A 27,346-nucleotide genomic window follows, 5' to 3' on the forward strand; every position below is an offset into this window, starting at 1 on the left:
TATGTCTATAAAAGATTTAATTGACAATCCATCAATTTTTCCAATGAGTAAAACTGAAACTACAGGCCAAAATATAAAGATAAACATAAATAATATCTTATCGCCCAAGACGACATCTAATACTGGTCCAGTTTTAGTATTAGGCGATCAGAAAACTTCACCTCCGATGGCTGACGGCGAGAATACTTCCGTCATAGCAGAAGAAAAAACTGGAAATGGTTCGTTTTCGGACAGCAAGCCAAATTTCAAGGAGACTGATAAAGACGCGACAAAAGCCGTAACGGAGAACGAACAGGATGAGCCAAACAGTGACAACAAGAACGGGGAAGATAAAGAAGATCTGAAATCTGTGTCCGAGAAGAAAAACGTATCTGATGAAAAGGAGGCTTCGATTATCGACGAGAAAGAAAAGGTGTATAGAGATAATGCGACGAAACTCTTCAAAGAAGAATTTGTCACGATTGAACCTGAAGAATATACTCGGTTTTTGGCTGCTGATGATGAAGAAAGTTTGAAGACTAGACAGATCTACATGGACTTATTTAAATGGGACCCTAGTTTGTTGGTTTCTACAAGAATGCTCTGTTCGAAAATGTATTTAAAAGGTGAGTCTCAAGAAATTGATAGAATTTTATCTGCCTTTACCGAGTCTTATGTCAACCAGCACAAGAGTAATATATTTTGCACCACTAATTTTGAAAAGATATACATTATATTATATAGTTTGATCTTATTGAATACTTCTTTGCATAACGGTGAATTAAATAAGAGAAGCAAGATTAGTCAAGCAGAATATATTAAGAACACATTTACCACATTTGTTAACCAAAATCCTAAGAAACCTAAAAAGTTATCAATCAAACAAAAGGTTGCTATTGAAAAGGAATTGTGTGACTATTACGACGATTTGGCAAGAAATGAACTATATTTAAAACAAGCAAGTCAAAAATTGGACGTTGGAAGTGACAAGGATAAAGTATACGTTAGACGTATTCCAGAGAACGAGTCTAATTCAAATGCAAAGCATGAGGAAGGTGATTCGCCCGTATTATCTAGACAAGTATCTGCTTCCTCTATTTGGTCTTCTGATACAAGCGGTAATCGCCGCTCTTCATTGTACATGCAGCCATTAAAAAAAACGGGTTCAGGTGTATCTCAATTCTCTTCAAGAGTTCCTAACAAAAAGAATCATAGAGTTGGTTTAGCAAGAGCCTTGATTTCAGAGCAAAATCAAAAAACTTATTCAAGCAATAGTTCTTTTGTTTCTGTTAATACTACAAACACATTAAGGAGCCACCCTTCCTTGGATCCTTCAATAATGGGAAATAAAGGATTGTTCAAGAAATCATCCAGAGCATCAGTGATTTCGAGAGATACAATAATTTCTAATATCCCGGATGATAATCTATCTGTAACATCATTCACTAATGAAATGAAGATCTTTAATATTGATTTAGAACCAGCACTGCTTCAACAATTGGACGACTTTGATGTTGATGATTATCAAGATCAATTTGATTTAACATTAGAGCTTGAAGGTTCTCCATATTTAAAAGAGGGAATACTAAAATTGAAAATTATCAATGACGACCTAGATAACAACCTGGATCTTGATCGTAAAAGTACGTCTAATGAATCAAGGTTTTTATCCCTCTTTAGGTCCAGCACTTATACAAATTCAGCAATATCAAACAGTAATCAAACATCATCTGCCGCATATACCGAAAATTTCGTTGTCGTTTCTAAAGGTGAGTTATCTTTATACTCGTTTGATCCTAAAGTTATAAAAAAGCAACAACAAAAACTAAAGAAAATGAAAAAAAATACTGATAACGATGATAACGATTCTTCGGAAGTAGGTGATGGTAACTGGTTGAAGAATGCTGCAAAAGTTGGCTCATATAACTTGTGTTCAACATATGCACAATTCGAAAGACATTCAAGTGGAATGCTACTTTCAACTTCTGCGAAAAAGAAAAGCATCTTATGGTCATTATCTTTTCCAAAAGTCTCAAATAAACAACCCAAAAAATTTGTATTTGAAGCGGGAACTAAAGAGATAGCCCTAGAATTTATTAACACATGTAATTTCTGGGCGTCGAAGATTACAGCAATTCCTACCACTGAAGAAAGTATTTCATCCATTGAGTATGGTTGGAACAATGTAGATAATTTAATTAGCAGAAAAAATGAGTTTAAAAAAATGAAAAATATTCAAAGATGGGAGCCTCTTCCAAAAGGGGTTTACTTGAGTAATTATGTGGAAAATTCTGGGATGGATGATGAAGCAAGGAATTTTGGTATTATGATGCAGTTCGTGAAAACTGTCAATTATTATAATAATTTGAGAAAGGTCTACGAGGAATTTAATCAGTTGAAATCGAAATTCATCTCTAATTTTAAATCTAAGAATTTAACTAATACTTCTAATTACAGTAGAGTAATGGCTAATTATGAAAGCAAGTCAAATGATTACCTTATGGAATTAAGAAAATATAAGAATTATTTAATAATGCTAGGCTTTGGGTTGCAATTAAGGTTTGATTTGCAGGACGACGAACTAAACGACCACCGTGAAGAATTTGCCAATGATGAACTAGAGCAAGGTTTAACGAACATAGCAGAAGATGATGAATTAAAAAAATCTGTCAAGATTGAAATCTACAAGTTATTTACAAACTTGAAGGCGATCGAAAAGATAATTCCAAACTACCATTTAAGTAGATCGATTAATTCAATTGTTGAATCTAAGAATGGAAGAGGGCCATGTCCGGATGAGCCATTTCCTTTAGTAAAATCACCGAAAACTTTTACCTTATCTAATTACAATAGTCATGAGAGCCCAATCGCACAATTATTACAGACCCCTCAGAAAGTACAATCAGGTCTGGAAATACCGCACAGTTATAGTACCCGTACTATCAAAGAAGAAGAAGAACTGGAGTCCTGAAATGCCCTAATACACAATATATATGAAGTTGATCTAAATGTTTATATTCAGCCTCGAATATGTTGGTAACCATTTATCTACGCATTTTTTAATAATTTCATAGGAACCCCCTTATTCTTTTACACCGCCAATTGTGATAGGATATGTTTACATATGTTACACCTTCAATTCGTTTTTAATTTTGTATTTTTAATAGATATATATGAATAATTTATATTTCAACAATAAGTATGTTAGTGAAAATATGAACATCTACACGACCTCAAAATTGTAGACCGCCACCAAATAAATGAATGGCAAACTATAGATAGAAGCTATGAACCGTCTTAATATAATTAAATATTGATTGATTAATATATTTTTAACATCACGTAGTTTAACTGGGATTAAATATAATACCTGAAACTAATTTTGCAATTGAGTGTTGACATAGAGGATTTACACGTTTTATTCATATATTAGCTCATATTTAAAATGTTAGATCCAAGTTCAATTAATGGTATGTATTTATTAAAGCAGAAATTGACTCATGTACTTTAGTTGTTTCATGATATGTCAATACAAGTTTGCTTTCAATTGAAGAAAAAACATATGAAATTGAAATATTAACATAATAGGTGGTTCTGCCGTGGCGATGGTCGGTAAAGAATGTATAGCTATAGCCTGTGATTTACGTTTAGGAAATCAGTCATTAGGTTTATCGAATAACTTTGAAAAGATTTTCCAACTTGGAGATAAAACATTTTTAGGGTTGACAGGGTTGGCAACAGACGTAACTACATTATCAGAAACCTTTAGGTTCAAGAACAATTTATATAAGTTAAGAGAGGAAAGAGAAATTGAGCCAAAAACATTAGCAAACTTGGTTAGTTCTACGTTGTATGAAAAGAGATTCGGACCATATTTTGTTGGTCCTATAGTAGCAGGGTTGGATTCCAAGACGAGCGAACCATTTATATGTGGATTTGATTTGATCGGATGTATTGATTTTGCTAAGGATTTCATAGTCAGTGGAACTGCATCTGACCAATTATATGGTATGTGTGAATCGTTGTACGAACCAAATTTGGAACCAGAAGATTTGTTCGAAACGATCAGTCAATCCTTATTAAACGCAGTTGACAGAGATGCGTTGTCTGGTTGGGGTGCCGTTGTTTATATTGTTACTAAAGATAGTGTTACTAAGAGAGTTTTGAAAACTCGTCAAGATTAAAATGGTGCATTTATAGTGAATACAGATTAGAATCGTTCAACATTACTTTCAACATTGTAGTATTTATTTAGCATATTTATTGACATCTCTTTTGAGTCTTGATGTTTTAGACTACTACCAAATGGGTAGATTTATATTTACAAATTTTGATTTCCTATTTCCTATTCACCTTATTGCTTGCCTTTGCTTTCAGCTTCCTTTTCGATAATACGCTTTAAGTAGTTATTCTTTCCGTATAACTCTTCTTCACTTTCTTTTCTTCTCTTTTCGAATTTCTTTTGCTTTTCTCTTGATTGTCTAATTCTGTCATTTGCATCATTCACTCTCGTATAATGTAAGCATTTAGTCAATTCTTCTTTCTCAAAGTTGCACATTCCTAATGCTTTCTTTAAAAATTCTTGTCTATGGCATTCTTCTAATGCATCCATTAGCTTCTCGCATGGGTCAAATCTATTTCTATCTAACTGCGGATGCATATTTAAGTTGATTTAATTCACCAGTAATAATAATTCAGTTCAGTTTTTTTTTTTCTTGAGGATTAAATAGTGACGTTGAGAAATCTCCAATTTGACTATTCGTCCATATAAACATACAATATAACTTCAAGCAATGTCACCAAAGACTAAGACTAATGATACTGATGATGTATTAGACTTCATTAATTCATTACCAGACTCCAAATCAGGTACTCCTAAACCCAAAGAAACTAGTAATAATGATGTGAATGATAAGGATGAAGACTTCCTCGAATTCTTGGATGAATTGGCAGCGCATGAAAAATCGAAGCCTTCTACTCCAAAACCAAACAGTAAATTTGAACCAAAGAAAAAAGGCGAATTGAGTGAAAAAGAGTCAAAATCTCTGCTGAAGGAGGAAAAGGAATCACCGGCAAAGAAGGAGTTGGCTGAAAGCTCTGACAACGTAAAGGAAGGCGAATCAGAACAGAAAAAGGAGATTACAACAGGTGATGCAGATCTGAATAAGACAGAAGAAATTGATCCAATCGGTTCAATTTCCACATGGTGGAACAATGAGGGTTCAAACAAGGTTTCATCATTCTGGGGATCGATTACATCAAATGCTCAGAGCATCAGTGAACAAACATATCACTTGGCATCAACAACATCCAACCAAATAAGTCAACAAAGACAAAAGCTTATTGAAAATTCTGATCATGAGCAGATTATAAATATCAGCTCGAAATTAAATTCAATGTTATTAAATATGTCACAGCAAATTACCCAAGGTCTTATGTCTGATACTGATGAATTATTGAATATCTTATTAATTTATGATTTATATAACATAAACTACTTGGATAGATTATGTTATGACAAATTTAACCAAGTTATGAACCAAGTTGAAGGCGGAATTAATGTTAGTGTCAATAACTTCAATCATAAAGATGAATTGAACAAAGACAGAGTTGATTTAAATCTCTTTTATGGTAAGATAATTGACGGCGAAAAGTTGTGTTTAGCCAACTTAGAAAGCTCGGTCAAGGATTATTTAAAGATTACAAAGTTGTCAGAAGAAGAAGACAAGAAATCTTCTGAACCCGACCAAAATAAAAAGTCTGAAGACAAAGATGAAAAAGAAACAAAAGACTCTAAAGATGAAATTGATAAGATCAATAAGTCTAACATATTTATTTCAATACAACCAATAACTAGTAGGAGTAACCAAGATGAAACTAATCCTATTGATAATGAAGAAGATCTGGGCCCAATATTAATTGAGTCCAATAATTCTGACTCATTTTCATTTACAATAATTTTGAAAGATATTACAAACAATATAACAATTATTACAAAGACGCAGCCATTCCCATTAAAATGGGCCAAATGGTTAAGTGGTGAGCTGTCTCAAGAATTCAAAGAGTTTGATGATATTGATCCAAGCGAATGGGTCAAAAACTGGATCAAAGACGGGTTATCTTTGAGTTTTGGTGTCTTGGCTCAAGAATATGTAATCAAGAGAATGGGTTTCTAAATTTACACATTAGTGCAACTTATATTTAAGAGAATATGTAGTTATATGACAATTTCATTCGGTATTTAAGTTATTAAATAGTTAATAAAGTGCAATTTAGGTGTCCTCATATTATCTTAAAAATTTATCAATAGATCTGCAGCATAGCAAGGCGAATCTAGACATTTTAAAAAATTAGCGATAGTCGCAAATTTATAAATAAATCACAAAACCCTTATCAGTAAGCCAGTTATTGAATAACTAACATATGGTAACAATTATAATATTCCCTTATATTCCGTTGTAATTAGAATAGCCATTTTATTATTCTGTATTGAATTAGGATGAAAATCTATCGCTTTCTAGGTCTACAGAGGGTTTTATCTCGAAATTAGTAAGTATATTAAGTATTAAGTAGAAGTCTCAGCCGTATTAATCTATCATTATTCTATTAGGTTGCTAAAACAAATCTGCAAATTCTGCAACGTGTGGGTGTATTATATCGTTACGGTTATATCTGGAATTGGTGCGTCTAGGAGAGCCTTGAGTCGCATACCCTGCATTATTAGCATTATTATCAGTGTGATCATTGTCACCACCAGAAGAGGTCTTTTCCTCTATTATCTCAGCCTCCACCAAAGAGTCTTCGTGTAAGACATTCTTGTGAGAGTCCTGGATGCCACATGCTAAATAGTTGGCCATGATACGATCCAACCCCTTATCATCACCGGCAATCAAGTTGTTAGACCAATCAATGATCAATGGCGCCTTGAAGAAGTTTTTCTGTTCAGAAAATTGGTTGTAATCCTCTTGCAGTAATAACTGTAAGTCGTTGATAAAACGTTTCTGCTTGTTCTGCTTCGTGGCCGTCTGGTTGCACAAAGTGATATTTTGCAGTTCAAACAAGAATGGAAACTTCTTTTCAAAACTGGTACAGTTGTCAGGATGTATGTCAGTGCAGTGTTCGTGGATAAAGTAGTAGTCCTGGTACGATGGCGTCTGATTCATCTTCAATTCCAAATTGAACTTATTTGAGATGATGCCTGCTGGTGATGCGCTCTGGCGATGCGCACTCGCGTTCTGGAACCATCCAACACCGTTGGTCCTGTGGAACGTGTTTGGCAACTGGCTGTATCCTGTTAACTTGCCCAACAAGTGATGTGATAACTTGGAATTTGAGTCGTGGAATATGGTGATGGTGTTAGTCTTGACATTGTTAGTGTTGGCTAAGCGAAAAAACGATCTCAACATTGTTGAATGTACTATGTATTATGTGGATATTTCTTTGATTTGGAACTATTATTCACTGAAATTGATATCAATTAGCCGATATTCAAGATCAAGATCAATATTATTATTAGTATTAATATTAATTGTCAAATCAATCGTCAATACTATTGTTCGTTTCTGGTTTTATACAACGATGTTTTGCTGGGTGCTGTTTTCAACTTATATATTATATACTAATAATATATCTTAATATATAACAAAATTCCGTTATCTAAATATATTTTTATATCTCAATACTATCGAAATTGGTGCATTTGCCCGATATAAATAGTGGTTCGTATAGAAGAGGGGAGATTTTTTGATTGCGAAATATAAGCGGAAAATTTATGTTCAACAAAATAGCCTCTTTGTGGATGCTCAATTTGTGAGTCGATTGTGAGTCGATTTGGCCTAGAAGAGAGGAGACGTAAAAATCGCGCCCTGGGCAGTGGCTAATTTCTCACTAATTTACCCCCCCGATGAGCTCAAAATTGGGCGCTTAAAATTAATCCGTTGGCCTCTTCGCAATTTCTCCGCTCTGCGACTTGACAGCCCCTACAAAAAACAACGCTTTTGTGTCTGTTTACAGCCTCAATATAAATATAGGTTGACTCCTCACTTAAACGACCAGCACAAAAAGGTAGGGGTAAGAGGAAAATAGTTAGGGGGAGTGGAGTGCGAGAAGTGAAGCATAACAGAGTAGGGGTAACAGAGTAGGGGTAGTAGAGTAGGGGAATGAATATTCTCATATGGTAGGTATGAGCAGCATGAGTGTAGACATGAGTTTATATTAGCATATTGAGAAGCGTGGCATGTGTAAAGATTTCCCAACGAGGAAAATATAAAAGTAGATTAGCTATATGCATTATATCTTGTGATGCTATTGTGAAAAGATATTTTGTACGTTTCACGATACATTTTATTTATCTAACTGTAGTATAGAAGGTTCTGCGAACATTCTTTTTGCGACTATCCTCATGTTAGTTTCTAGATTATAATAGCGGAGAACATGGATGTTCGGGAGGCTATACTATGACCACAGAAGGGTTCATTATGACGAAATTATTAGATAGTTACATGGACAACAATCATGGCTGTTATCAAGCAGATGATTTATCATCATCATGATTGCTAGCAATAATGTTATCAGTGATATGGCTTAAAAATGAGATGGTTATGTTATTGCGAATTAATCCGAGCGAAGAATCCGAAGATAAGGGCGGTCAACGGCCACGAGGGGAACGGCTTGATAGAAGGCCGAGTCGAGTCGTGGGAGGCCTAGGCCAACGCCATTTTGGTGGGCGGTGGGGGAAGAGGTAGCTACGGATCTACTACCGGATAGGTAGATACATGTATAGGACGAATAACACGAATTATTGATTAGGAGAATAGGAGTACTGGCCCATTTATTAGGGGAGGGGGGATAATTTGGGATGGGAGTTGAGGGGTCTGATGTAACGATTAAAACCCCGAAGCATCTATTATTGTTGTGTAGTTTACAGGTCGATTGAATGAGAGACCGATGTTGACGTATAGAAGCGTCGGAGATGGACATGCTATTTAGGGGCTCAAAGCCATTAATTTAATTTTGGTACCGATTGCGAAATGCACCGCCGTTGATTTTAATGCGCCAGATCCTAGGCCATGGGTATGAGGTCTGACCTCAGAGCATTACCAATCTGCAGCATACACCACAACTAGCGGGAAGTACTTTCCCCAAGGTGATAACACTATCAATGTGACTGGTAGGGGGTGTGCTAGGCCCGTAGTTATCGAGCATTGTCTTTCCCGTAACTCTTCATCGCGAAACCTTCAACCTCCGCTCCTCATACAAATGATAGTCACTCACTTCGTGAGCACCCATCATTCTTACCAATATGGCATAATAGCCAAGATACCCTTTTCATCTTCGAAATAACAGCATTCACACATGATTATACACGAGCTGACTTAGAAGCTGACAGACGATGTGGGTCGCGTGACTTATAGGTGACGATAAAACGGTCAAACAGTTATATCAAGAAGTCCATTACTACATAACACTAATGGAAAATGACTATTTGTACTCTTTTCATTCCTACAAATCTATACCTCATATCCAAATACATCAGGCCTTCTATGGGTCATCAATGGCATATCCCTTCTAGTCTTTTTTACGATATCGATGTCTAGATCAGCCACACACATTTCGTAGTAATCGCCATCGGCATCCAAGCTCAATTCATCGTCGTACTTGCGGCATTCACTTATTTTATTGCCCCAAGGATCGATGATAATTGAGTTACCGTAGCTGATCCGTTTTTTATCACCCTCCGTGTTGTGTTCACCGCATTGCGCAGCCATCACCACGTAACATTGGGTGTCTACTGCTCTAGCCCTGCCTAATAGTTCCCAATGGGCTTGGCCTGTCTTTGTAGTGAAAGCTGACGGATACGTAATGATATTTGCCCCTAAACGCCTTAACCGTAAACCCAATTCGGGAAATCTAATATCGTAACATGTGGCAAACCCTATTATGAACTCAGATAAACTTGTGCTATTGATTGGAAATGGCTTTAAAACACTGTTTCCCGGTTCTACCGAATTAGATTCCTTCAAAATCGGCCCATTTTCAATATTGATATCAAAAAGATGCAACTTTTGGTACCTGTGTAATATTTCCCCTTTGTTATCAATCCAAAGTTGATTATTCAGCACCTTCTTCAAATTTTCCTTAGCATTGACCCCTATACTGCTTGAAGGCTCGTGGACCCCCACCGCAACATATAGACCAGCACCATTATCCGCATACAAGTCCCTCAATTCCTTCTGTAAGATTGATATGAAGCTTTCGTGACTCGTCTGTGCTAATTGCATCGACTGGGTAGCATCTTTGGCTATGTAATCGGTTGCTTCTGGTAAGAATAACACCTTCGCCTTGGCCGTCACTGCCTTGCGGATCAACTTTTTGACAATATTTGCATTCGACAGCAAGTTAGACGATGAGCATAATTGCCCACATGCAACTCTAACCGTATTTGACATCACTGGTTCTATTATTTGTAAATTAATTTTCTCACCACCTGAAGAAGTAGTAACTGATAAGGTAATTTTCATTTATGTCCCATCGTGCGCTTACCACCCTTTGTCCGTAATGCATTTTCGCAATCGTCATTCCCCTGTGGCATCCCTTCCATTCATCCCTCTATCATCTACATGAAATTTTGATATCATGATTCATAAATTAAAATTATACACAGAAATAAATATGACTAAATAAATTTACTTAGCTTATGCCTTATTCACTGGACCAGCAGTGTGAATTTCCTCTGAAGAAAATACAGTAGGCTCAAACGATTCAAAATCTGGTGTAGTTTCTAATTCTTCATGAACAGCACTGGTGAATACACCATCGTTAGCAATCAAGTTGCTTTCATGTAAGTTGTTGAAGTTAATACATCTTTGCTTGGATGAGAAAAATCTCAAGTTATTGCTAGCACCAGAGTTGATTTGTTTTATTGGTATCCAACATCTAGATGCGGTCTTGTATGATGAAATGTTTAAAAATTGTCTAGCGGACATTATAATTTGTATGAAGCTTGTGTTTGTTAGTTAATTGATGTAGAATAGATTTCATTTTCAATTTGTGGTGGGTTGGACTAATATTTATACTTTTTCTGTAACTACTACCCCGGACCGGGTGTCCGGAGTGATAAGCTTGAGTCACCATGAAAAAAATTCCCTGAATCATCGGGGCTGCGGGCGATTGAAAAAGATTGCGTCAGTCCTGAATTACGTCTACTCCTCGGTATTTTTGACTCGCAGATCGAACGCTGATTGCACTGATTACGGGTCGTTTCGTGCAGTACCTGAGTCATGTTACTCACTCACTTGTAAATCCAGTGGCCCGTAATCACTCGGACAAGCGCATTGGCCGGTTATTCGGTGCTACTCACAATAGATATTCAACTTACAACTTACAATTAGAGACGATCGTACTGCCCCAAACCACGATGTAGTCTGTAGAGATAGAATAATAATATCACCCGGATGGACAAATACCGCCGTGGGTGAGTCTTGCCCATTGCGCAACTTCATATGTCTCTCACTTAATAGGTCTGGCTATTCCTCCACCAAACCCGGCAACCCCACCAATTCTTTGAGATACTACTATATGAATGTGTGATCCAGGACGATCCAAGCTTGCCTCGGAGTCGGAGCGGACATATTTCCCCAGACCTCGGCGGTTTCTCTTGACGTAGCTTTAGGACCGCCGGAGCTCCAATCGCTCCGTGGAATCGAAGAAGAAGACAATACAAATAAAGAACATGACCCAGCTCGTGATTAGAAGTATGACCACAAGACAACACGGAAATAGCGTGGAAATAAACCAAATTAGTCAAATGAGAATCGTGGATAAACCGAAAAATTCAAATGTTCCGAATGACCGAGGCTTCTCTATTAAGGAGTCCTTCCATTGTAAATATGAGAACACAGGACATTAATCTGGGGATAACATTGAAAAGTAGTTAGAATAGTACCTCAAAATCCATACATTATTAGTTGATTTATCCGAATCGTATTATTCTAGCCGAAACAACATAATATGGGAACTGGATGGGAATTAACTAAAGCGTTGCGAGAGCAGATCGTTAAGTATGCTGGGTACCAGCAGACATCCATCTCGTTGAGACAGATGGTGCAATTTGGGCCTACTCCGTCGCCAGGATCAGTTTTTTTGGCGTCACAGTTCATTGTGGAAGAATTGCCTATCAGACTAGCGATAAAAGTGAAGAACTTGGAAAATGCACCCCATGGATTGAATAAGATGCCGTCGACAATGAAGGTGAGAGATTGGTACGCCCAGTCGTTTCAAGAATTGACCGAATTGGCCAAACCAGAGATATCAAGTGAGTTGGCCGAGATGTTGAATAGCCATCAGACAGACAAGAAACAGCACCGGATAGACGAGGCCACGTCGATGTCTCCCATTTTGCAAGAGGACATGAAGACTGTAGCGGAAACGCATAATCCTGCGAACAGCGAATCGAAGAATGTTGCTATCAACAATATTTTCAGCGACGATGGCATTGTGGTCCGTACATCGTCAGCCCATTCACATATGTCGTCACCAGATCGTAGCACGAACTCAAAGGGCAGAAGCGAGTCACCTACTTTTGGTAAAACGTACTATACATCGTGCCCTACTAACGTGGTTTGGCCCAAGGAAGTGTACGATTATAACAAACTAGTAAGCGATGCGTTAACCAAGATCAAAAAGAGACATGATGCGACGGTGGCCACTATGGCACAGGGGGTACAAGAGTGGAAGAACGAACACAAGACGGTAATTGTTAATTCTCAGATCCAGACGTTTTTAGACCGGTTCTATATGTCTAGAATTGGGATTAGAATGTTAATTGGACAGCACATTGCATTGAACTCATCCCAGACATCTCCTACAAAAGCGAAAATCAACTCGTTTTTGAACGGCCAGAATGGCGGTGGTTCCAGTAAGAGATCCAACTACGTTGGGGTTATTTGTACCGATTGTAATGTGGGAGAGATTGCCGAAGATGCCATCGAAACAGCCAAATATATCTGTGAAGAATACTACGGGTTATTCGAAGCACCAGAAATTCAATTGATTGCTCCTAAAAATGATATCAGCTTTATGTACGTCCCGGGTCATTTGATTCACATGTTATTCGAAACCTTGAAAAACTCATTGAGAGCAACCATCGAATTCCACACGCCCAGATTAAAAGAAAAAATGTGCCAGAAGGACCCTGAATTGCTGCTTGAAGACATAGACATAAACGATTTGAAGTTTCCTCCTATAAAGGTGATTATCTCTGAAGGTTACGAAGATATCGCTATCAAGATCAGTGATGAAGGTGGTGGTATCCCAAGAAGTGAAGTTCCATTGATTTGGACATATTTATACACTACTGTCAGCCAGACACCTACATTAGAACCAGAATACAGCCAAAGTTCATTCAAAGCCCCAATGGCTGGGTTCGGTTATGGTTTACCAATTTCAAGATTGTATTCGCAATACTTTGGCGGAGACTTGAAATTAATCTCCATGGAAGGTTATGGTACTGACGTTTACTTACATTTGAATAGATTGAGTAGTTCTTCTGAACCTTTACCATAGGTTTATAAACTTTTTTTACATGTATATTTGTTAACGAATATCACGAACCATTTAACCGAGGCTCACTATCACTATAGTTTTACTTGTAAGACAATATACATCTCTCAAACACACAAGTTATCTACATGGATAGGTAGCTACGGGTCTGAAGATGTGTGATATCAAGTTTCAACCATCGATTTCACCCCTAACACCCCTTCTATCGTCTTTTCCCTGACGAAACCACTCCGATAACAATCACCTAAAAAGAAAATCAACTCCACATCACGTGCTAACCCGCCGTCATACAAAATTCACCAATATCCCAGTACAAAAGAACTACTCATATAGTAAGAATAGGCTATTAAGTTAAAGCATATAAGAGGTTAATATGTCAGCTCCTAGAACAAAGCCTTGGGAAGTATCTTCTGGTACTTCATCAGCTACAGCAACTGGAGACAATATGAATAGCATAGGCGGGAGTACAACAAACCCGACAATTGACAGTTCATCTACACAAGCCCAAGTACCTGATCGGCCTACTTCGTTAACATCAGATTTATCATCTATGTCTAATACATCCCCATATGGTAGTACAGGATATGGATCTACTACAGGATCGAGATATGGTGGGGGATACGGATCTTCGATGTACGGAGGGGGATTAGGGTCCTCAATGTATGGTGAAGGATATGGATCGTCAATGTATGGTGGAGGTTTAGGATCTTCTATGTATGGAGGTGGATATGGATCAGGAATGTATGGTATGGGAGGTATGGGAGGAATGGGAGGAATGGGAGGATACGGCATGGGAGGTATGGGAGGATATGGTGGAATGTATGGCCAACAGCGCCCAGGAATGGGAGGAGGATTAGCTGAAGGTACACAGGCGACATTTCAGCTTATTGAATCGATTATTGGAGCCGTAGGGGGGTTTGCACAAATGTTGGAAGCTACATATATGGCCACCCATTCATCCTTTTTCACCATGATTTCGGTTGCAGAACAATTTGGCAATCTAAAAAATGCATTAGGTTCCTTGCTAGGTATATTCACAGTAATAAAATTTGCTAAGAAGATATTCTACAAGATCACCGGTAAGACATATGATTATGGAATCAGCGTCAAGGAATTTTCCAAATTTGAAAAGGGCCAGAAGAAATTAGAAGAAAACATTAGAAAGCAACAAAGTGGTAAACCACCAAGAATTTCATTTAAGCCTTTATTATTATTTTTAGCTGCATCTATTGGCTTTCCGTACTTATTAAGTAAGGCTATTCAAAAGATCGCCGAACAACAACAACGTAAGCAGCAAATGCTAGGAGCAGGCGCACCAGGAGCAGTGAACCCATCAAACTTACAATTTGCTAAAGCATTATATGAATTTAACCCAGAAAATCCAAACATAGAAATTGAATTGAAGCCAAATGAATTAGTGGCGATCTTATCCAAATTAGATCCAATGGGCAATGAAAGCAAGTGGTGGAAGGTGAGGTCTAGACAGGGTAAAGTTGGATACGTTCCACTGAACTATTTAGGTGTAATCGAAAGAAAAGTACAGCAAATTGAACCATCAACCCAAATGCCTAATCAAAATCCAAGCTTAACGCAAGTGCCCGTCCCCGAAAAACCCGCTGGCAACCTACACCACGACAATCCAGAAAAATTGTCAGTTGATGACTTCAAAAGCTTCCAGCCTTGAATAATTCTTTCGGGCCCATCAGGTATATATTTAATTCTATATTTATGTAATTTTAGTCTTTGTTATTTTAAAAATATCTTATTTATTATTATTTCAGTCACTATTTGTACAGACGCATACCCTACAATAAGCTATTGCAACATACTCGTACGTTGATGCCAGCCGTTATTATCTACACATTTTATTGTTTTACTTCTTTATTAATATAGTATTAATATACACTATTGGACCAGCTTAATACTAACCTATAAAGCATCATCTGGACGATTTTGTTCGGTTTCAGCCTTTCTACCCTTATCCTGTAAGCTTTCGTAGCCCTTAGCGTTTTGCGAAACACGAGCCTTATGTCCAGCTTGTTCAGTTTTCTTAATACCTTCTGCAAGCACTTCACCGGTCTTCTTATTAACCTTTTCTGCAGCTTCACCAACGCTACCTGGAGCAGCCTTTTGGGTCTTATCGATACCTTCTGCAAGCACTTCACCGGTCTTCTTGTTTATCTTTTCCGCAGCTTCACCAACACTATGTGGGGCAGCCTTTTGTGTCTTATCGATACCTTCTGCAGCAACCTCACCTATCTTTTTGTTGGCCTTATGCAAGACTTCCTTAGCACTACCAATGATGGAATATCTAGCTGGGGTAGTACTAATGTATCTAGTGGCTGGAACAAGACCAGCTCTTAAAGTAGTTGTTTGACGTAATGCTAATTGACGAATCATGTTTAATGCAATTGAATTATTGATTTGAATCTTAAAAACTTAATATTTCTATCCATAGCAGCATATCCACCTACTTATATAGGGACACTTAGACAGCAACAGTTGCGGCAATTGTGACTATATTTCACATACTTAAGGGATGACACGTGATTTTTTTAAAGTAGCAAGTGAGTTTAGATCCAGGCATTGGTAAGCATATGTAGTATATTTATAGCATGTGGTTTTCACTAGAAGCTTATATCTGACCATAAGATATGGGTCGATCTATCAAACTATGTATATGGAGCACATATGTTCGTATGGACTACCATGGTGGAATTTTCTGATATTAATGTTGCATCCAGTGGTGAAAATGTATGGAGTTGATACTAGAGCGAAAATGAAGTAGATGCAGTACATATGATGTAAGCTGTAGAAGCTTAAAGAATAATCAGAAAGTGGCTCATAGCAAGTAAGATAGATACTTCGGATCATAGTTAGCGACCGTTGACTGTTGCGCGACATCTGCGTGGGATAAGACGGTACAATTCATGTTACTGGGTATTATTATGATTGATGAAGATTCACCTTATTGAGCCATTGAGCTACTCATAAGATAAGACTTCCAATGGGGTGTACTCGATTGCAAGCATTGCTTATAAATCGGCTGGTAATTACTGTCATTGATACACGGTTTTATACATATCGGATATTTCATGTGTTCATAGTAAACATGTATTCAATTAAATACTATATAAGCGCAATTGCAGCAATTTTGCGACTAATGAGTGCCGAACACCCATTGGATCTTTGTGGCTGCCCTACTTATGACGAATCGTCAGGACGAGCCTGCTCGGCCTCTACTTTGCTTCCCTTATCCACTAAACTCTTGTAGCCTCTCCAATTGTCGTGGACCCGTTTCTGTTGGAGTGATTCCTCGGCCTTGCTACCTTGTGCCAACACTTTACCTGTCCTCTTACCCTTGACCGATGCATTAGACCCACGCATATTTGTGGCCATGCTCTTGTAGTTAGTTGTTGTTGTGCTCATCATTCTCCACACAGGGCGGACTGACGTCCTCATCGAACTTAATTGACATATTCCTAAACGACTAAGCATTTTAAATATAATTTCTGTATACTCGTGATTCTAACGATGGTTTTGATGTTTACATCGAACCTGCTCTTTTATACACTTTTATACGGGTTTCCCTTGCCCACAGGGGCATGAGCACTTCATATTCTCCTCATGAGATATTTAGGGTTCATTAGCTACTATGCATTGCTTTTTAGTAATAACCGCATAATTAACTTCTTTGGTCATGCTACAGCTCTCGACCACCAGACCCCCATACAAAATAATGGCTATTGCATTGATTTGAACGGATATACCAACTATGGCGTGAATATTGAATCTTATCTATGCACGAGCCTAGATCTAAGTAACGCATACCATTACTAATGATAGCATTACTAGTTTTATTGGGGATTGGGGCCTAGTGTTTGCTTGAGAATTGAAATTTACATTGGCTAAATCATCGCATATACAGAATATTTTTTGTATCAAAATGATCTCAATCCGACCAGCCTTCGTCAAATAATCGACTGGATGTGTATTTCATATATACTTGACTTCCAGTCTACCATGGCATCGTGCTACTGCCATTTTGCAATCTTATATAAGCATCAAGAAATTTTTTTTCAACGCGATAATAGAATTCGCGATAAAAACGCACACAGAACATTGGTAAATATGAACTGAAAAGGTGTTCTTTTCATTAAAATAGCCGTACAGCAACCATATTTAAAAATGATTTCCAATCGTAATGTTCGTGTGATTGTGTCTGTATTTGCAATCTTTGCTGTGATCCTATTTTTTGCTACGTCGCAGAGTTCATTTGGTAATTCAGTCCAAAGAGTCAATACACCTAGTAATGGAGATGCTATTTTTCAGCATGAGCAAGGGTCAAACACTCTTCAGGGAAAGCCATATGAGGGCAAACAGCCACCATACTCACAGGATGACAAAAAGGTGCCGGTTAAACAAGAAACTGGTGGAAAAGACAATAAGGTGATGGCTGATAAGAGCGCTAGTGAGAAATCAAGTCAAAACAAAGTTGGCGATAATGCTAACAAAATTTCAGGCGATAAAGAAGCAGGCAAGGGTACTAGTGGAGGTAGCTCAGATACTTGTAATGAGGTTGATTATGTGGTGATGATTGACGCAGGATCAACAGGATCGCGTGTTCATGTGTACGAATTTGACACTTGTAAATCACCACCAGTATTGTTGAGTGAGAAATTCGAGATGTTGAAACCAGGATTGTCGCAATTTGATACTGACTCCAAGGGTGCTGCTGCTTCGTTGGATCCATTGTTGAAAACAGCCATGGAAACTGTTCCAAAGGCCAAACAAGGCTGTACACCAATTGCAGTTAAGGCTACTGCTGGGTTGAGATTATTGGGAGAAGAAAAATCGAAGAATACTTTGGCTGAAGTCAGACGTCACTTGGAAGAAGATTATCCATTTGCTGTTGTTGAAGACGAAGGAATTTCCATAATGGATGGTAAAGATGAAGGTGTCTACGCCTGGATCACCACCAATTATTTATTGGGTAATATTGGAAGCTCTGAAAAGCTTCCAACCGCAGCCGTGTTTGATTTGGGTGGTGGATCTACTCAGATTGTATTTGAGCCAGAATTCGGTAACAACGAAAAAATGGTGGACGGCGAATATAAGCACCAATTTACTTTTGGAGACAGAGATTTCACGTTATACCAATTCTCGCATTTAGGTTTTGGTTTGATGCAAGGAAGAAATAAGATCAACGCATTGGTGGTTGAATCAAAGTTGAAGAATAGCAAGGAATTAGCAAATGCTAAGTTTAACTCTGAAAAAGCGATGAAAGATGCTAAGGCCACTGTGACTATCAACAATCCATGTATTCCTCCAGGTGTTACAGCCGAAAACGTTCAAGTTAAAATGGCCGACGAAGAGTACTATCTTGTCAACATGAAGGGTCCATCTGTGGCCGCGGGTGCCCAATGCCGCTTCCTTGCTGAAAAGGTGTTGAACAAGGATGCTGAATGTACCACTAAGCCATGTTCATTCAATGGTGTCCATCAACCTTCGTTGACCAAGACCTTCAAAAAATCCTCTGACATGTACGTTTTCTCCTATTTCTACGATAGAACCAACCCATTAGGATTCCCATCTTCATTCACAGTTGAAGAATTATCCGAATTGGCTAAGGTTGTTTGTAATGGTGACCAACTTTGGAAAGATGTCTTATTAGATGAGCATGTCAAGGAATTAAATGAAGAACCTCATTGGTGCTTAGATTTATCCTTCATTACCGCCATGTTGCACACCGGTTATGATATTCCATTCCACAGAGAATTAAGAACCGCCGAGAAGATAGACAATAATGAATTGGGTTGGTGCTTGGGTGCTTCGTTACCTTTATTAGATAAGACCAATTCAAAATGGAAATGTAGAGTTGAACAAGTTAATTAGATTATAGCTCTGAATTTTTGAAATACTATTTAAAATATAAACCCGGCTTTCCCAATCTAGGGAAGCTAATAGATGAACAAACCGCTAAGAAATAATAGATCGGAATATTTTGTAGTGATAAATATGGAAATATGAATCTCCGGATTTTTTTCTCTCCGAGCTCGCTACTAATCTTTTTCGTAGCCATCAACGTTCTCCGTTAATTAATAAAACTTATTGATACTTTCTAATTGTGACTCTAATCGACAAATTTAATATATCCAACTAATAAAAGACCCTGCTACTACTGAATATGTCAAAGTATGGCTTGGAACCACACCACAGCCAATTAACTCAGGGATTACGGGGAAACAAATCAAACAAAAAGTCGCTCAATTCAAACAAGTTGAGTAAAAGTCCTTGGGAAGAAGAGAATAATGCATTGAACAGGGAAGCCCCCATGATACATAATAAGCTATACTGTGATCAAGTGAAGAAGAATGTGAAATTAAGACAAGTATCGTCTAGCGTGCTACTGAAATTGGGCACAGATGATTTGCGCTCTGTCAAATCACACACGGAGTTGGCGGAAACAGCTAATGGGGTTCGTATGTTGGCCAAAAACTTGGCGAAGGCCACAATTCAGCTAGAAGTGAAGGCAATAATGATAGTAACGAAGGCAAGAGATAACTCATTAATTTATTTGACCAGAGAGATAGTCGACTATTTATTGGCGAAAAACAAAGACATTATGGTCTACGTGGATCGTAACTTACAGAAACTGAAACGATTCAATGCCGCTAATTTATACGAAACTGTTCCTAAGGCAAAGAAATATGTCAAATACTGGGACAAAAAGTTTGCATTCCAAAATCCTCAGAAATTCGACTTGGTGGTTACATTGGGTGGAGATGGGACGGTCTTGTATGTATCGAATCTTTTCCAACGAGTGGTACCACCGGTGATTTCCTTTGCACTCGGTTCATTAGGATTTTTGACAAACTTCAAATTCGAACAGTTCAGAGAGAGAATGTCCAACGTGTTGGACGCCGGTGTACGTGCCTACTTGAGAATGAGGTTCACCTGTCGTGTTCACAGAGCCGATGGGAAGCTTCTCTGCGAACAACAGGTCTTGAATGAGTTAGTGGTGGACAGAGGCCCCAGCCCGTATGTGACTCAGCTTGAATTGTACGGAGATGGCTCGTTGTTAACGGTGGCACAGGCAGATGGGCTCATCATCGCTACCCCCACCGGATCTACTGCGTACTCGCTCTCGGCCGGTGGGTCTCTTGTACACCCCGGGGTCAGTGCCATAAGCGTTACGCCTATCTGCCCTCACACCCTTTCTTTCCGTCCCATCTTGTTGCCTGACGGCATGTTCCTCAAGGTGAAGGTCCCCAGCACCAGTAGGTCCACGGCGTGGGCGTCGTTTGACGGTAAGGTCAGAACCGAGTTGCGCAAGGGCGACTATGTCACCATCCACGCAAGTCCGTTCCCCTTCCCCACCGTCATCTCGTCCAAAACCGAATACATCGACAGTGTCAGCCGCAACTTGAACTGGAACGCCAGAGAGCAGCAAAAGCCCTTCACCCACCTTCTCAGCGAAAACAACAAGAAAATGTACGACAGCTCGCCCGCAAACCTTCCCTCGCACATCAACGACCTCTCTGTCGCCTCAGACGAGTTTGACATCGACTACACCGACGAAGAAGACTCCTCTCTTTCCGAAGAAGACATCCCCTTCGTCCCTTCGCCTGATGAAGGCTTGGAGACCCCCCCTACCTACGGAACATTCGAAGACCGTCCCTGCTTCGCACACCCGAATGCAAAAATATCGCTCAACGGCTCGTCCTCCATGTCCAATTTTTCGTCTCCTACATCTACCGAGTCCGACACCCTTACCATGTATCCTAAACATCATGTACGCGACGCTCAATCCCCTAACCCATGAAATCACCTTCTATCCATCCATCCATCCTATGATAAGAAATCATTATCATCACGTGAAACTAACAATAAAAAGAAAGAAAATTTTCCAACAAAAAAAGAAATCAGTCGTGTCTGAAACGACGGAAAAAATAGTCAAAGGTCTTATAAAAGATTCTTTTCTTCGCCTTTATACTGTTCTTCTTTATTATTATACAATTTATAGTAAAAACATACCTTATTAAGACATAATATGGCAGATATTACTCAACAAATGAACAACCTTTCAGTTGAACAAGGTTCGCAAGGTAATGGATCATCCCGCTCGCAGTATGTTCCACCTCATCTTCGTAACAGACCTTCAGGCGGAAATGGATCTTTTGGCGGAAACCGTCGTGGTGGATTTAATAATAACTCTTTTGGAGGATATGATAACAACCGTCGTGGAGGATATAGTAATAATAATAACTCTTTTGGAGGATATAATAACCGCCGTGGAGGGTTCAACAACTCGCGCGGGTCAGGCAGATACAACACGCCTAAGCCAGGTGTTGGTAGATGGGTCGATGGCAAACACGAGCCAGCAGAAAGAAACGACAGATTGGAAAAAGAGTTGTACGGTGTTGACGATGAGCCAACCACCCAATCTTCAGGTATTAATTTCGACAACTACGATGACATTCCAGTTGAGGCATCTGGTGAAGGAGTGCCGGAACCTATCACCGCGTTCACAGCACCACCATTGGACCCATTGTTGGTGGAAAACGTCAAGTTATCCAGATTCACAAAGCCTACGCCTGTGCAAAAGTACTCGGTGCCTATTGTTGCTGCCGGTAGAGATTTGATGGCGTGTGCTCAAACTGGTTCGGGTAAGACTGGTGGTTTTTTGTTCCCAGTGTTGTCTGAATCGTACATGAACGGACCAGCTTCTGTTCCAGAGACCGCTGGTGCTTTCTCCTCGCACAAGGTTTATCCTACTGCGTTAGTGATGGCTCCAACCAGAGAATTGGTGTCGCAAATTTTCGACGAAGCCAAGAAGTTCTCATACAGATCGTGGGTTCGTCCAAGTGTTGTTTACGGTGGTGCTGATATTGGTGGCCAAATCAGAAACTTGGAAAGAGGATGTGACTTATTAGTTGCTACTCCAGGTCGTCTTAAGGATTTATTGGAAAGAGGCCGTGTATCCTTAGCTAACATTAAATACTTGGTGTTAGATGAAGCTGATAGAATGTTGGATATGGGTTTCGAACCACAAATCAGACACATTGTCCAAGAATGTGACATGCCTGGTGTTGAAGACAGACAAACCTTGATGTTTTCAGCCACCTTCCCTAAGGAAATTCAATACTTGGCTCGTGATTTCTTGAAAGAATACATTTTCTTATCTGTTGGTCGTGTTGGTTCTACTTCCGAAAATATTACTCAAAAGATCTTATACGTTGAAGACGAAGAAAAGAAATCAGTCTTGTTAGACTTATTATCTGCAAACGACAATGGTTTGACTATCATTTTCACTGAAACCAAGAGAATGGCTGATAACTTAGCTGACTTCTTATACGACCAAGGATTCCCAGCTACTGCAATCCATGGTGACAGATCGCAATACGAAAGAGAAAAGGCTTTAGCTGCTTTCAAGACTGGTTCTGCACCAATCTTGGTTGCTACTGCTGTCGCTGCCAGAGGTTTGGATATTCCAAATGTTTCCCATATCGTCAACTTTGATTTACCAAGTGATATTGATGATTACGTTCATAGAATCGGTCGTACTGGTCGTGCCGGTAACATTGGTATTGCTACCGCTTTCTTCAACAGAAATAACAAAAACATTGTCAAGGGTTTAGTTGATTTATTGACTGAGGCTAACCAAGAAGTTCCAGATTTCTTGAGCAAGATTGCTAGAGAATCCGCTTTTGGTGGAAAGAGTATGCGTGGAGGTAGTACCCGTGGCGGTAGAGGTCCTTCCAGAGATTTCAGAAAGCAAGGTGGCGGCTTCGGTGGCTCCAGCTCTTCTAACTGGGGTAACAGCAGCAGCAGCAGCAGCAGCGGTGGCTGGGGTGCTTCTAACAACGGCGGCTATTCTGGATACAGTGGCCGTAGTAACGGTTACAGTTCGTCTAATTACGGTAACCCATCGGCCAGTAACTCTTGGTGGTAAGTTACACCATAAGTTACTACTTAGATATTCACTCAGTCGGGTGTTTATCAATTTTTTTTATTGGTTATTTTTATCGGCATGATTTTTTTAGAATGTTGCTTGATTTTTGTTATGTTGAATTCACTTTGCTGTGCATTTCGTTGTTACCTTTCGATGTCTCAATCTTACTATTTGTTAAGAAAAGGAAAAGGAGAAGATTTTTGTTTAGTTGTTTTGCATTAATCACTTATGTTTTTTTGCTTCCATCTTATTATTAATTAAAATATTTTTAATTAAACATTGTTTTTGTTTGTTGGTTTTTTTATACGTTTGATATTTGGAGTTGCGTTCTAGTTTGATTTTATTGTTATTTGCCATTGTTGTTATCATGAACTACTAATCATCGAGAATAGGAGCTCAATTCCAATTGTTTGTCACCAGAGATGTGTTGTATAGTATCTTTTATTGAATGAATGAAAGAAAGAAAATATTTTATCAGAGAGAATAAAAAAACATTATAGAAAAGTTATTAATGGGTTACTTATAAATCTTTTTTATTTTCTTGAGTTGGGGTTTTTAAAGTTGAATTTCTTATTTATAAGTTAATATTTTGGATTTAGACATTGGGTTATTTATATTTGTTGTTGAAATGCATTATTAAAGTGTATATATATCTATTGTGTATATATATTTATCATTATTATTATATTATTATTAGTTGCATATTTTGTAGGCATTATCACTCGTGTTATTCGATACTCCATGCCCTTATTCTCGAAGATAATACTAGATACTTTATACTTTATTGTCTATAGCCCATTCACACATAACTCGTACTACTTATTCGCGGTTCATACACGCAGATCTAGTATTTCAATATTTCTACGTCGTCTGAACGATAATAAGGTATCAATTAAAACGAAAACGACGATAAGAATTATGATAAAGAAAAGGATAGAGGTAATAGTGAAGGTTGTCGCCATATTATATCTAATATATTTATTTTGTAATTCATTTTCGTTGCCGAAATATAAATCGAAAACAGAGTTTCAAACCAATAGCTTGGAAACGACTAGAGACTTGGAACTCCATACAAACTGGCTTAAATATGGGTTCAATTTTCATTCTAACGTAAGGGCTAATTTACCAGAGCGTGCTACATTGAGACAGCAATTATCATTTCAATTTCCATATGAACCAACGAAACCATTCCAGAAGAATATTTGGCAAACATGGAAGGTACCCATTGAACATCCAAATTTTCCTAAGAAATATAAAAAGTACCAAGCTACATGGGATGATAAGAACCCAGGGTACAAGCATTATGTGATCCCAGACGAATCATGTGAACAGTTAATTAATCAATTATATGCCACAGTTCCAGACGTTGCTAGGGCTTATAATATTATGCCCAAAAGTATCTTGAAGGCGGATTTCTTCAGATATTTGATTTTATATGCGAAAGGAGGATTATATACGGATATTGATACCGTTAGTATCAAACCAATAGATACTTGGGTATCCATGAATGAAACTGTTAACGGCTTACCAAATATGGCAGGATTAGTAGTTGGTATAGAGGCAGATCCCGATAGAGAAGATTGGGCTGATTGGTATGCGAGAAGAATACAGTTCTGTCAGTGGACCATTCAGGCAAAGAGAGGTCATCCGATGTTAAGAGAATTGATTTCTCGAATCACGGAAATTACATTAACAAGAGAAAAGAATGGCCAATTAAAGAAAATTCTTGGTAAGGATGCTGGTGGAGATATAATGAACTGGACTGGTCCCGGTATATGGACAGACGTAGTTTTCGAATACATGAACAACATCTCACAATTGCCAGATAATTTCAAAACAAGGAAATATGACGATATAATCAATGTATCTGTTTTCACCGGTATGACAGTTCCAGTGACAGTTCAGGATGTGCTAGTATTGCCTATCACTTCCTTCAGTCCAGATGTTGGACAGATGGGTGCCAAGGACACATCCCACCCATTGGCCTATGCTAAACATATGTTTCTGGGTAGTTGGAAGCCCGATGATGAAAGAATCTAAATACATAGTATATTTCGATAAAAATCACGTGTAGATAGTACTACTTGAAAAAGTGGGATTGATTATCAAGGTAATATTGAATTTCAAGGTGTAAAGCACCATGAAAGGCACAACAGCTTTAGTAGTAGTAGATTTGCAAGAGGACTTCTTACCAGATAATGGATCATTGGCTGTAGCTGAAGGAAGGTCCATCGTTCCGTTAATAAATGGATTGCTCGATACTGAAAAATACCGGTGGTCAGCAGTGATTGCAACTCAAGATTGGCACCCAAAAGATCATTGTTCATTTGCATCGCAACATAATGTTTCTCCTTATTCAGAGATGGAATTTAAGCACCCTCTTGGAGAAAAGGATAGTAATGGTGAAGTAAAAAGGCAGAAACAGGTCGTTTGGCCCGATCATTGCATTCAGAATTCGTTTGGTTCTAAGCTTGATCTGCAGTTTGAAGCTGCGTTTAATCAGTTAGACCCGAAGGTTCCTAGCACAATTGTAAAGAAGGGATACTTGAAAGATAGGGAATACTACTCTTGTTTTGAAGATTGTTGGAAACTACACAAGACTGAAATCGAAGATTATTTGCGAAATCTTGGTATCACGGATGTAGTGTTTGTCGGAATAGCTTACGACTTTTGCGTTTTGAATTCAGCTCTTGATTGTGCAAAGGCTGGATTTAATACATATGTAATTAAGGAGTATTGCAAAAGTGTTTTTCCAGACAAAGAATCGGCTACAGATAAAATATATGCTACTGGAAATGTGAAAATTATATCAACAGAGGATTTATAGTTTAATTAACATAAATAATTCTCTCTATTTATGGCTTATTTATTCCTAATCGTGCGATTAGCTCCGCTCTCTTTTTATTCACAATCCATTTGGTAACCTCATCAGTTGTAGGTACTTCCTTTTCAAAATTCGTTATAACACTTGAGTCTTTATTGCCATTTTGTTGATTGTTCTTGAGTTTTCTGAACATTCTTTTGCCTCTATTCTTTTCAAATTCAATGAGATTGTCTACTCCCTGTGCCCTTTTGGCTATATAATTTTCGTTTATGTCATCAAGTGGCACTATTATTTCATCTCCTAACACCTCATTGACTTGATTTATAATATCTCTTTCGTTGCTGTCGATTATATCATCATTACCATCATGAATTTCGTCATAAACTCCATAATAATCGGCCGTTATTCTCTTCTCTTGTTCGTTCAATAGTCTATTTTGTTCCAATTCTTTGGTACGTTTCGATTTATTGGCCTGGCTTTTCTTCGCTTGCATCATTAGCACTTCTTTTACATCTGGTAATTCCTTGGCTCTTCCAAAGTATCTATAGCCTTTTATATGACTTCCCTGGGAATCTAACTGACTTAGCTTACCTGCATTGTTAAAATCTTTATTGAAATGTATGTAATCTGCACCTCCAAGGTTTTTAATATGATACTCCCAAGACTTTTTTTCATTGAATAATTTATTTAATGAATCATTAACATCCCGTATTTGGTATTCATTTAGTGCTGGGTCTTGAATCTTTGTAAGTTTTACCGATATTTCACCAATGATGGTTGATCTCCATTTTTCTGCTTGAGGCAATGAGTCAACAGATTGAACATATTTTGGCCTGAGATTTGGATTACTCTCAAGGATACCAGCCTCCTTGTTTTTCAAAGCTTGAAATCTATTCAAGGACGATTGTGCCTTTTCCGTGTTTCTTGACATTAGTCGTTGAAAAATCAAGTTATGTACTGCTTTAATGATATCTAACTAAATAAGAATAATGTCATTCCTGTATATTATGAGATGAGATAACTATGCA

The 27,346-nt window shown here is 38.2% G+C and overlaps 17 protein-coding genes across 17 annotated transcripts; 10 read left to right on the forward strand and 7 right to left on the reverse strand.

The window, feature by feature from the left end:
• Position 1: 1 nt before the first annotated feature.
• On the forward strand, positions 2-2,950 carry AC631_03113 (Arf family guanine nucleotide exchange factor; the record flags this gene model as incomplete). The annotated part of the gene is made up of 1 exon (XM_015611942.1): positions 2-2,950. One exon carries the CDS (start codon positions 2-4, stop codon positions 2,948-2,950), a length of 2,949 nt encoding a protein of 982 aa, XP_015467210.1.
• Positions 2,951-3,424: 474 nt separating this feature from the next.
• On the forward strand, positions 3,425-4,163 carry PUP3 (proteasome core particle subunit beta 3; the record flags this gene model as incomplete). The annotated part of the gene is made up of 2 exons (XM_015611943.1): positions 3,425-3,449; positions 3,568-4,163. 2 exons carry the CDS (start codon positions 3,425-3,427, stop codon positions 4,161-4,163), a joined length of 621 nt encoding a protein of 206 aa, XP_015467211.1.
• Positions 4,164-4,333: 170 nt separating this feature from the next.
• AC631_03115 (uncharacterized protein) lies at positions 4,334-4,639 on the reverse strand (the record flags this gene model as incomplete). The annotated part of the gene is made up of 1 exon (XM_015611944.1): positions 4,334-4,639. One exon carries the CDS (start codon positions 4,637-4,639, stop codon positions 4,334-4,336), a length of 306 nt encoding a protein of 101 aa, XP_015467212.1.
• A 133-nt stretch (positions 4,640-4,772) lies between these two features.
• Positions 4,773-6,155, forward strand: AC631_03116 (uncharacterized protein; the record flags this gene model as incomplete). Its single annotated transcript, XM_015611945.1, has 1 exon — positions 4,773-6,155. The coding sequence occupies one exon, from the start codon at positions 4,773-4,775 to the stop codon at positions 6,153-6,155; it is 1,383 nt and encodes a 460-aa protein (XP_015467213.1).
• Positions 6,156-6,593: 438 nt separating this feature from the next.
• AC631_03117 (uncharacterized protein) lies at positions 6,594-7,385 on the reverse strand (the record flags this gene model as incomplete). The annotated part of the gene is made up of 1 exon (XM_015611946.1): positions 6,594-7,385. The coding sequence occupies one exon, from the start codon at positions 7,383-7,385 to the stop codon at positions 6,594-6,596; it is 792 nt and encodes a 263-aa protein (XP_015467214.1).
• A 2,103-nt stretch (positions 7,386-9,488) lies between these two features.
• Positions 9,489-10,499, reverse strand: NIT2 (putative hydrolase; the record flags this gene model as incomplete). Its single annotated transcript, XM_015611947.1, has 1 exon — positions 9,489-10,499. The coding sequence occupies one exon, from the start codon at positions 10,497-10,499 to the stop codon at positions 9,489-9,491; it is 1,011 nt and encodes a 336-aa protein (XP_015467215.1).
• A 174-nt stretch (positions 10,500-10,673) lies between these two features.
• On the reverse strand, positions 10,674-10,964 carry AC631_03119 (uncharacterized protein; the record flags this gene model as incomplete). The annotated part of the gene is made up of 1 exon (XM_015611948.1): positions 10,674-10,964. One exon carries the CDS (start codon positions 10,962-10,964, stop codon positions 10,674-10,676), a length of 291 nt encoding a protein of 96 aa, XP_015467216.1.
• Positions 10,965-11,988: 1,024 nt separating this feature from the next.
• Positions 11,989-13,542, forward strand: PDK2 (protein kinase; the record flags this gene model as incomplete). The annotated part of the gene is made up of 1 exon (XM_015611949.1): positions 11,989-13,542. One exon carries the CDS (start codon positions 11,989-11,991, stop codon positions 13,540-13,542), a length of 1,554 nt encoding a protein of 517 aa, XP_015467217.1.
• A 370-nt stretch (positions 13,543-13,912) lies between these two features.
• PEX13 (peroxin) lies at positions 13,913-15,223 on the forward strand (the record flags this gene model as incomplete). The annotated part of the gene is made up of 1 exon (XM_015611950.1): positions 13,913-15,223. The coding sequence occupies one exon, from the start codon at positions 13,913-13,915 to the stop codon at positions 15,221-15,223; it is 1,311 nt and encodes a 436-aa protein (XP_015467218.1).
• Positions 15,224-15,468: 245 nt separating this feature from the next.
• On the reverse strand, positions 15,469-15,939 carry AC631_03122 (uncharacterized protein; the record flags this gene model as incomplete). Its single annotated transcript, XM_015611951.1, has 1 exon — positions 15,469-15,939. One exon carries the CDS (start codon positions 15,937-15,939, stop codon positions 15,469-15,471), a length of 471 nt encoding a protein of 156 aa, XP_015467219.1.
• Positions 15,940-16,743: 804 nt separating this feature from the next.
• On the reverse strand, positions 16,744-17,037 carry AC631_03123 (uncharacterized protein; the record flags this gene model as incomplete). The annotated part of the gene is made up of 1 exon (XM_015611952.1): positions 16,744-17,037. One exon carries the CDS (start codon positions 17,035-17,037, stop codon positions 16,744-16,746), a length of 294 nt encoding a protein of 97 aa, XP_015467220.1.
• Positions 17,038-17,727: 690 nt separating this feature from the next.
• GDA1 (guanosine diphosphatase) lies at positions 17,728-19,434 on the forward strand (the record flags this gene model as incomplete). Its single annotated transcript, XM_015611953.1, has 1 exon — positions 17,728-19,434. One exon carries the CDS (start codon positions 17,728-17,730, stop codon positions 19,432-19,434), a length of 1,707 nt encoding a protein of 568 aa, XP_015467221.1.
• A 292-nt stretch (positions 19,435-19,726) lies between these two features.
• Positions 19,727-21,364, forward strand: AC631_03125 (NADH/NAD(+) kinase; the record flags this gene model as incomplete). The annotated part of the gene is made up of 1 exon (XM_015611954.1): positions 19,727-21,364. The coding sequence occupies one exon, from the start codon at positions 19,727-19,729 to the stop codon at positions 21,362-21,364; it is 1,638 nt and encodes a 545-aa protein (XP_015467222.1).
• A 228-nt stretch (positions 21,365-21,592) lies between these two features.
• On the forward strand, positions 21,593-23,494 carry DED1 (DEAD-box ATP-dependent RNA helicase; the record flags this gene model as incomplete). The annotated part of the gene is made up of 1 exon (XM_015611955.1): positions 21,593-23,494. The coding sequence occupies one exon, from the start codon at positions 21,593-21,595 to the stop codon at positions 23,492-23,494; it is 1,902 nt and encodes a 633-aa protein (XP_015467223.1).
• Positions 23,495-24,412: 918 nt separating this feature from the next.
• On the forward strand, positions 24,413-25,534 carry OCH1 (Och1p; the record flags this gene model as incomplete). Its single annotated transcript, XM_015611956.1, has 1 exon — positions 24,413-25,534. The coding sequence occupies one exon, from the start codon at positions 24,413-24,415 to the stop codon at positions 25,532-25,534; it is 1,122 nt and encodes a 373-aa protein (XP_015467224.1).
• A 100-nt stretch (positions 25,535-25,634) lies between these two features.
• On the forward strand, positions 25,635-26,321 carry PNC1 (nicotinamidase; the record flags this gene model as incomplete). Its single annotated transcript, XM_015611957.1, has 1 exon — positions 25,635-26,321. One exon carries the CDS (start codon positions 25,635-25,637, stop codon positions 26,319-26,321), a length of 687 nt encoding a protein of 228 aa, XP_015467225.1.
• A 28-nt stretch (positions 26,322-26,349) lies between these two features.
• Positions 26,350-27,249, reverse strand: ISY1 (Isy1p; the record flags this gene model as incomplete). Its single annotated transcript, XM_015611958.1, has 1 exon — positions 26,350-27,249. The coding sequence occupies one exon, from the start codon at positions 27,247-27,249 to the stop codon at positions 26,350-26,352; it is 900 nt and encodes a 299-aa protein (XP_015467226.1).
• Between the last annotated feature and the right edge of the window lie 97 nt (positions 27,250-27,346).

This window comes from Debaryomyces fabryi (assembly GCF_001447935.2).
Source record: "Debaryomyces fabryi strain CBS 789 chromosome Unknown contig00063, whole genome shotgun sequence".
Taxonomy (NCBI): domain Eukaryota; kingdom Fungi; phylum Ascomycota; class Pichiomycetes; order Serinales; family Debaryomycetaceae; genus Debaryomyces; species Debaryomyces fabryi.